Source organism: Rhinoderma darwinii, chromosome 7, assembly GCF_050947455.1.
Source record: "Rhinoderma darwinii isolate aRhiDar2 chromosome 7, aRhiDar2.hap1, whole genome shotgun sequence".
NCBI classification, from domain to species: domain Eukaryota; kingdom Metazoa; phylum Chordata; class Amphibia; order Anura; family Rhinodermatidae; genus Rhinoderma; species Rhinoderma darwinii.
Window position 1 is genome coordinate 89,780,064 of NC_134693.1, and position 9,996 is coordinate 89,790,059.

At 40.4% G+C, this 9,996-nt stretch overlaps 1 protein-coding gene across 1 annotated transcript; it reads right to left on the reverse strand.

Moving 5' to 3' along the window:
* Positions 1 to 270: 270 nt before the first annotated feature.
* Positions 271 to 9,386, reverse strand: MIURF (mitochondrial elongation factor 1 upstream open reading frame). Its single transcript, XM_075833657.1, has 2 exons — positions 9,316 to 9,386; positions 271 to 519 (listed from the first exon to the last, which is right to left on the reverse strand). The coding sequence occupies exon 2, from the start codon at positions 481 to 483 to the stop codon at positions 271 to 273; it is 213 nt and encodes a 70-aa protein (XP_075689772.1). The 5' UTR covers positions 484 to 519; positions 9,316 to 9,386.
* Positions 9,387 to 9,996: the final 610 nt, after the last annotated feature.

Sequence of the window (9,996 nt, forward strand, 5' to 3'; positions counted from 1 at the left end):
CATTACAGTGTTCATTAAACTTTACACAATTTTGCCTACCTGCTTGTCTTAGGCTATTATCGGATTTTTCTTGTAACAGAGGTTATATAATAATAAACATGCTAAACTAGGTCCAAGAAGCAATTTTCTATTCAACAATAACCTGTTACATGAATGTTTGAACCTGAAGTGCCCCCAACAAAAACAGCAGCGACTGCTCAGTGAACCTTATAACTAGGAAATATACAGAATATTTACCTGAAGATAGGAGTAAAAAGTTGACAGCACGTTTTAAACCAACCCTCCAAGTTTGGTTCCCAGAAAGAACTGTCCTTTCTCCAGGTGTTTCTCTTTGTCTTCTTGCTTTTTAAGGCTCTGATTTTTCCTAAATTCTCTGCGCACATATGAAGTGTAGTAGTCTCGATCGGTGAACTCAAGTTTGCGCCCTTGCCGAAGGAGGGCACAGTACAGAGACAAAACTGCCTCACGAGACCAGCCTGCCATGGCAAGTATGGACAGAGAGGACACGGTTCTGCCAGTCTATGGACAAGAAGAAAAAAAACAAACGTTACAAGTGAAAACACCTCATGAGAAAATTATACAAATAAGAATTTTACAATTTAAATATACCACATGTACAGGGATTTAAACCATGGCTTCTTAAATCTTTTTCTACTGGGACCTTACAAGCAAGAACATGGTCCATACCAAATGTACAAATTGTGTTTTATTTATATTTCATTTTTTCCTAAACTCAGTAGAAGAACAAAATAAGCACAAACGGTGTCAATTATGTTGCGAAATCAGATGGTGCTGCAGTTAGAGAAAGGCCACTGCAGTAGGAAAGATCATCCTATAATCCTACCCCGGCCACACCAATAACTCGGGGGCCTCTCAGTTTAGAGGTTAACTAAATTTTCAAAATACTTCTGACATATCATAGTGACATGTCAGAATATTTGATTGGTAAGGGTCCGAGCACTAAAATCCCCACCGATCACTAAAACAAAGCGGTAGAAGCACTCATGTGAGCGCTGAGCCGCTTAGTTTCTGATAGTCTCTTTCTCGGAAAGTCGATCAGAAACGAAGCAGCAAAGAGCTCATCCGAGCACTTCAGCTGCTTCATTTAAGCGATCGGTGGGGGTTTTACGTTCTCGGACCCTTACCGATCAAAACTTCTGACATGTCAGAAGTTTTTGGAAAGTTTAGTTACCCTTTAAGAAGCAGTGGTCTAAAATATATTAACCCCTTAGTGACCAGCCTATTTTAAACCTCGATGACCAAGCTATTTTTAAAGTTTTTCCATTGACACATTGCAAGACCTTTAACTTTACATAGCTGTATTAGGACTTGTTTTTTTGAGGGACATCTATTTTTTAATAGCACCATTTTGGGGTACATATAATTTATTGATTAACTTTTATTAAAGTGTAGCTAAACGTTTGACAAACTTTTGACATGTCATAGTGATATGTCTGAAGTTTTTATTGGTGGGGGTCCGAGCATTAAAACCCCCCACCAATCGATAGAAAGAAGCAGCTGAAGCGCTCGCGTGAGCGCTCAGTCGCTTCGTGTCTGTTCGGCAATTTCCGGAAAGCCGTTGCATCGGAGTACGGGCTCATAGACTTTCTATTGAGTCCGTACACCGATACATTTATTTCCGGAAAAAGCCGAACAGACACGAAGCGGCTGAGCACTCACACGAGGGCTTCAGCCGCTTCGTTCTAGCAATTGGTGGGGGTCTCAGTGCTCGGATCCCCACCAATCCAAACTTCTGACATGTCACGATGATGTAAAACCATTAGCTACACAGAAATTTTGCCACTTTTTTTTGCGTCTTCAACCCCTCCCTGTCGTAAACAACTTTCAGATTTTAATTTTAGTTTTTTCCTCCCCACATTCCAAAAGCCATAACTTCTTTATTTTTCCGTCTATATAGTCCTGTGAGGGATTGATTTTTGCAGGACGAGTTTTAGTTTTACGTATCACCATTTATTGTGCCATTTAAGGAAACAGGGAAAAATTTGTGGGGTAGAAAGTGTAAAAAAACAGCAATTCAGACATTGTTTTTTGCGCTTCGTTTTTATGGAATTCACTGTGCAATTAAAACAACATGTTAACTTTATTCTGCGGGTCAATACGATTACACCAAATATATATCGTTTTTTCTATATTTTACAAGTAAAAAACTAAGTGTAAAAAAGAAAACGTATTTTGTGTCGCCAAATTCTGAGAGCCCTAACTTTTTTATTTTTCCGTCGATTAAGTGATATGAGGGCTTATTTTTTGAGGGATAGCTGTAGTTTTTAATGATAGAGTTGTGGTTCCTATTGAAAATTGAAAAAAATATTAAATTGTATTAATATATTTAATTTAAAATATTCCTAAAATGTTTATTTCTCAATGTAGGTCAATTATTCAGCAGTGCAAAGGACCCCCTTGTCCTGCACTTAAAGAACAGAATTTGTCTTTTATGCTACTATCATACAACAATATAGTTAGACTTGGTTAATAGCTGAGGTAAGTATAAATCCGATCCCATAGGCATATTGTATGCTCTGTGTGAATCAGTGTTAGCTGTCAATCATTAAACATTGTATCAGTTTTGTATGCACTGACATTTGTAATGTTTTCTATTTGTAAATAGACTTTGTATCAATTCAATTGCTGTGCAACACGTACTTTATCTATTTCTTTTGTGCTTTGCACTGATTGTTATAAACCTGCTATTGCTGTCTGCTTTCTGTAAACCAGCAAACAGCAGCAGATTGCAATTTGTTGCATATATCAGTGTTAGCTGTTGATTCGTATTTTTAGGATAATTTGCAACAGTCAATGTTGGTATTGAATTTTAATTTTTATTATTTATTTTAAAGGTATTGTTGTCTATCATACAATTTTTCAGCAGTCCACATTTTGTTATAACACGCTGGCTTCCTCTGACAGAAGTAGTAACAGTGCGGTAGCTTGTATGAGTGAGCACTATAGAGAATGCTATGATTGTAGTGTGCTCTAATTTAGTTCCCTCCTTGAATTTGTAAGAGGCTATTCACAATGGCACTATGCGGTATTTGAGCTGGTTAGCTTGTGTTATATAGAGCTTGCAACACCGATCCTCTGTATTGGGATCAGCAGCAAATTTAGCCGCTTGTTTCTCTTTTATTATGGACTAATTGCTGTCTGTTTTCTGTGAAAAGCAGCAAACAGCAGCAGATTACAATTATATAACAGGCAGCTGTATGAGGGAATTTTTTTTTGCAGGATGACTTGTAGTTTCTATCTGTGCCATTTTTGAGTGCATTTTGATCACTTTATTTTGAATGCAGGATTCACAGAAAACAGCAATTCTGGCGTTGTTTTTTATTTGATTTTTTACAGCGTTCACCGTGTGGGTTAAATAATGTAATAACTGTATAGTTTGGGTTATTACGGATGCGGCGATAGCAAATATGTGTAACTTTTTATCAGAATAAAGCATTTTGTAAGGGGAAAAAGTGGGTTCTTCCATTTTTTTTTTCACTTATTAAATAACTATTACACTTTTTTTTTTTTTAGTAGTTCCACTAGGGGACTTCACTATGTGATCTGTATTGCAGTGTATTACGGCTAGGTCATGTCAGAGGCATGGCCTTACAGGCATCCACTACAGGCAGAACTGCCATTGAAGACACTGGCACCCTGCGATCTCATCGCAGGGTGCCAGTGGGGTGAGAGAGGAAGCTCCCTCCCTCTCTCCAAAACCATAGATGCAGCGGATAAACAGGCGGAATAAACAGGCGGAATAAAATGGCGGATTTCGATCCGCCCGCTTGAGCAGCGATGCCCCAAGTTCTCCAGCTACCTCTGGTAGCTGAGAATAGGGAGTTTTAACTCCTCCCGCCACTGCAGATTTATTCTGATGCAGCGCCGTGAAAAGGCGTATGCATCAGAATAAAGCCTGTTAGTGGCCGCCGTGAAAAGGCGTATTGGCGGTCACTAACAGGTTAATACTGTATGAGGGGGATTCCATATTTTGCCATTGTCAGGCTGCATTAATTTTTGGTTTTTCCTCCCTGCGTACCCTCAACCCTTTTATTTTTTTTACTCTTTAGACAACGTAGCTATTTGAGGTCTTGCTCTTTTAGTTGTAGATTTGTATGGCATTTTGGGGTACATATGAGTTAAAGTTTACTTTATATGGTGGAATGCATAAAGAAAGCATTTCTGCCATTGTTTTATCATTAGTTATCAATAACTTTATTATATAGGTTGTTACAAGTATCGGGATACCAAATGTGTATGTTTCTACTGTTAAAGCTCCGTTCACATAGGCGTGGTTTATTTCCATTGTTCCACTCTGTCATAGAAGCAGAACAATGAAAATTGCAGCAGTGACCGTACATCGCATGACAAATACCAACGGTGCCCGACAAACCCCATTGAATATAATGGGGCCCGTCGGGTTTTCCTATTTTACGAGACAGAATAGCGCTGCATGCTACACTATTTTGTCTGGCATTTGGACCTCCAGATCTAACGCAGATGTCAACACAGCATAGTTATGTTTATTGCACTTTTTCTTCTGGAACATTTTTGAATCAGCACACGGACGTATAACAAGTTCTTGCAATCTTGTTGTACTGACGAAAACCTGAAATGTTGCAATATCACATTTTTCATCTTAAGAAAATCCCTGGGCTGTCCTATAAGCAACAAATTAGGCCACACCCCTAAATTTAAACCCTTCCGGCATGGGGAAACACGCTAACATGATCATGGTCTGTATAAATATGGCTCACATGCTTCTGGCCACTTTCAGCTCCATAGTGATAAAAATGAACTGCAAAAGACAAAGACTTTGTTCACGTGTTTCAGGCAAATCGTGGTTATTTACCACAAAACCTCCAGAATTCTGCAGTAATAAAGAATGATTTGACCACACGGTGTAAACGTAGCCTGATGAAAGCACACATTGATTCATTTATCTTCAGGTGTTCAACGAAGCAGTCAAAGTGGCTACTTACTTCTGATAAAGGGTCCATTCACATGTTGCGGTAAGAACTGCATTAAAACACGCATGTGATTTTTCAGCAATTTAATGGGTTTTTCAATGCTTTTTTTTTTTTTTTTTTACAGCAACGTCATAAAAAATGCATATCATGGAAAAAACGCATGAAGTTTTAAGATTTCGTTTTTCAAGGCAGTTCTAACCTCGCCTCAATGTAATGAATGGAACCCCCAAAGGACAACAGTAGTTGACCCCTTGCCGCCATAGCCATTTTTATTTTTTCCTCCCCTCCTTCCAAAAGCCATAACTTTTTACTCTTCCAGCGAATGGAGCACGCTAAGGCAGTTCCATAAGCTTCCCCCTACAAACTATAATGTACATTTTACGCCAAATGCCGGTAATAGGTAAAAGGGAATGTGTCGCGAATGGAAAAAAAAAATTCTAAGTAAGTTCCTTATTTTTATTATATTTTTTGCTGTATTTCTTTTTTTTTTTCTTCCACAAGGTGGAAAGTATTAAAAATTAAATAATAATTTGACATGTTTTCGTATGTTGGCCACCAGAGGGGGAACTTCACAGAATTAGAGCAAGGTGAATCAGGCAAAGCAGCCTGACTTACAGCTGCTGTAAATGTGGGAGGGAGACTCACCCCCTCCCTATTTTTGGCTACAAGCCAGGAAAAGGTGTCTTCAAACTGCAAAGCAGCGTCCAGCTCCCATTTTGGGAGTGTTTTTGGCAGAAGCTACAGGACACACCAAAAGGCTAAGGCCTTATTCACACGGACATGTCCGTTTTGCGCAAGCAAAAAACGCGGCATTTTGCACGCGCAAAAGGTCCGTGTGGCATCAGCATATGGTGCGTGGCTGCGTGATTTTCGCGCAGCCGGCATCATTATGACACTCTGGTTTTATGTTTACAAACAGAAAAGTACGTGGTGATTTCTGTTTTCATTCATTTATTTATTTTACTGTAGCACGCATCACGCGCAGCACCCCGTGTGCCGAGCGCGATTTGCACGCACCCATTGACTTCAATGGGTGCATGCTGTGCGAAACACGGCCAAATATACGACAGGTTGGGAGTTTTACGCAGCGCACATACACTGCATGAAATTCACTGACCGTCTAAACGGCCCCATTCATTAAAGTAGGTCCGTGCGACGCGCATGAAAAATCACACGCGTAGCACGGACGTTTAACACGTTCGTGTGAATAAGGCCTTAGAATGATGAAAGTCAAGAGGGCAGCCCCTGTAGTTGACAGGTTCACATGACGTGTATTTGACTCGGTTTTTGAAAAAACACAGAAAAACACGTCAAACGTTTGATTAAGCTTACATTTACATCAATGGGGAAGCGTGCCGTTAGTACATACAACACGATTTTTTCCGAATAGCGTTTTTTTTTTAAAAACGCGTTACGGAAAAAAAGCAGCGTCTTGTCAATTCTTTGGCACGTAAAGCGTGCCGAATGTTCCCATAGCCTATGGGACTCATAATTACGCGCCAAAAAACATGTAAAAAACACGCATAAGGCGTCTAAAAATCCCCTTGAAAGATGTATCAAAAAACACTTGATTAGGCTTCCCATTTACATCAATGGGAAAGCGCGCGGTTAGTACAACACAATTTTTTACGCAAACGCTTTTAAAAAACGTGTTTTGCGGAAAAAAAAGAAAAGTCTTGTCTATTCTTTAGCACGTAAGGAGCGCCAAATGTTCCCATAGTCAATGGGACTCCTAATTATGCAAAATGAGTAAAAAAAAAAGCCTGTATTTTAAAAGGTGCTTCACAAGAATTGCTAGTGTATTTTACACGTCTGTTTTTTTTCTATTTGAGCTGCGTGTAAAGGAATTTTTTTTTTCATTGGCCTGTAGTTTCTATTGCGGTGCAGGGAGAAGACAAAAATTGCTGTAGGTGAGAAGATTTTTATTTTTTACATTACTATTTTTTAACTTTGCAGTTTCTGCTCGACCGTTTGGACTACATCGTAGATACGTTGGGCCTACTTCGATCTACTTTTTTTTTTTTTTAAATAAAGCGGTTAACGAGAGTCGTGCGGGGGAGTTTATATGTGAATAAAAAAAAATATTTTCTTAGGGTATATTCAAACAGTGCGGTTTTGCCATGTTTTCACCACGCAGCCGAAACCACATTGAAAAAAATTGTGGTAAAAAGGCATGTGCTATTCAACGTTGTTTTCGGCCGCGCAGGAAAGACGCGGCAAAACTGCACTGTATGAATACATCCTTTTGCAGGCAGAAAAAAAAAACGTGCCTCAGGAATTTTGAAGCCGATTTTAAACTGCCTGCACTTTTTTTCCGCTGTTTTTGCGGCAGTTTTAGTCTGCGGCCATTGAAGCTAATGCAAGAAACATGGGAAAAAACGCCACGAAAACCGCCTCAGAAAAGATTTCAATGGGAGGTCGGAGGCAGAAGCCGCAAGAAAGGAAACGCCAATTTTTTTTTTCCCCGTGAGTGGGCAAAAGCCACCAGGGGAAAAACACCTCTGCCCCCAATGAAATCAATGCAGGGAGAATTCGGGGGTTTTATGGCGCTGATTCCGACACGATTTACGCTTCAAAATCAGCGCCAGCAAGCTCTGTGTGAACAGTGAGTTATAGCTCTGTTTTTTTTATACATTACCACCTTAGTAATGGCAGTTGTCTGTTTGAGAACGTCCATTATTAAGTAGGGGCTTAGTGTTAGCCAGTAAAAAGGCTGCAACTAACACCCCATTATTACCCTGGTACCCACCGCCACCAGGGGTAACGGGAAGAGCCGGGTACGATCCAGTACCGGATCATCTGTAGTGAGGGGCGAGCACCGGGGCGGCCGCAGGCTGGTATTATTAGGCTGGGAAGGGCCAAAACAGTGGCCCTTCCCAGTGTGGTAATGCTACACTGCGACTGCTTTATTGTAGGTGGCTGGTTACGAAAAATGGGGGGGGGGAGGGGGGAACGCCATGCAGTTTTCGTCAATTTATTATAGCCAGCCATTTTCATAACCAGCCAGATACAATAAAATAGCCGCAGCCTAGCATTAACAGGGTGGGAAGGGCAAGTTTTTGGCACTGCCAGGCCTAATAATTTCTGAGCGTTTTTTCATCTCAGTATGTACGCAGCGTGTGGATGAGATTTGTTCAATCTCATCCACTTTGCTGCTACTGTATTCCGCTCCGCAATTCCAGACAGAAAAAATGCAGCAATTCCGCAATGTGTGGACATGCCCTTACTGTGCAGCGGAAAAAACTCTCAGGGGCACTCAGACCCCCACAGATCACAAAGTGATGGCATATCCTAACAATATGCCACGACTTTCTATGATGGGAAAACTCCTCTAAAATGTTTTTTCCTCCTTCCTACGGTATGGCATATCACTAGGAAACGGCACAAAACAACAATTAGTGGGAATAAAACCTTTAATAAAGCATAGCAGTCCCTTAGTATTTTTTTTTTTCTATTCAAAGTGCAAATCTGAATAGACACTATTCTAGAACTTGTACTCTCCTGTACGGAGACCCCCATAAGGCCATGTTCACGCAGGATTTTATAATATAGGTGTGGATTCACATCCAATGCAAGTGAATAGGATATTTGGGGGGGGGGGGGAATTGGGGAGAAAATCTGGCAGGAATAACATCCGTCGGATTTTAATAATTTAATAGAAAACCAATCGTAGCATTTTTTGGGTATGTAGTTGGAAATCTATACAAGCAGCATAGAGGAAAACATCCCTGAGGAAACCAATAAAAACTGCATCGAAAACAAACATTTCTAAATCGTAATCTTATAAAAGTGCAGATCATACGGATCGCTCATATAGTTCATAAATATAATACTATATATGTGTTTCTGGTAGTTCTTAGGACTGCAGGTGAGATAAAGTAGTGATCACGGGGGCAGGAACTAATCCTGATCTCCTGTCAATGACCCCCCCATTAAACACTACTGCCAGCTTCTCCAACAAGAGAAGGCTGATAACAGGGAATAGTAAACCGTAACACATGGCACAGCAAGTGGATATAAAAAAGTTTCTCTATAGGAAAAAACAAAATCTATGTTTAATTAATAATTCATTCCTTCCCAATCTAACATCACCCTGTCACCAGGTATTTCTAGGTGACACTTGTGTAAATTAACTATCTGTGCCAGGCAGTGACACGATGCCACAATTGTGCGGCTCACACTGCTGGGTCACTTTACGGTATTAACATGTGAACTTGACAGAGGTTAAATAGAAATAATAGTCACGCGAAACCATTGCGCTCAGTTAGGACTCCAGTCCGAGCTCACCCTCCACTGACCCGTCTGTCTTTGGGAAACAGACCTTTAGCAGCTCAATGCACATTACCTCTCAGGGTCGCCGGTAATATGTCGAAACTTCCGGTATCAGGAGGGTGGTAGTACACTTCCGGTGAAATGAACCATAGAGAGGAACACCGCGCGAAGTCAGGCGACGCAAATTGAAGAGCGTCATTAGCCGAGTGCATGATGGGATACATTCACGGACCAGCTGGGCGTTCTGTTCTGTCCCAGTGTTGTCGCTGAATTCCTATTCGTCTGATGACAGCAAGAATCTTAGTTGTGGTCCGCACATCGTACACAACTGTACCACTATATACTGCTATATACTGCCAGAGCTAAGCCTGTCCCAGACTGGAGTAACGTGGCCATAGACCGGCAAGTCTCGTAAAGAGCTACTAACCCCTTCAGGACATGGCCAATCACAGTTTTATTTATTTATTTATTTATTATTCTCCACGCCTTCCAAAAGCCATAACTTTTTTATTTTTTCGTCGCTATAGCCATATGAGGTTTTGTTTTTTGTTGGACAAGTTGTAGTTTTTCATGGCACCATTTATTTTACCGCATAATGTACTGGGAAGCTGAAAAAAAATTATGGGGTTAAAGAGGCTCTGTCACCACATTATAAGTGCCCTATCTCCTACATAAAGATAATGTAGGTGACCGCAATGCTTTTTATTTAAAAAAACAATCTATTTTTACCACGTTATTAGCGATTTTAGCTTTA

Bases quoted from the DNA above. Each gene is read 5' to 3' on its own strand.
- MIURF (XM_075833657.1), bottom strand. From the start codon at position 483: ATGGCAGGCTGGTCTCGTGAGGCAGTTTTGTCTCTGTACTGTGCCCTC.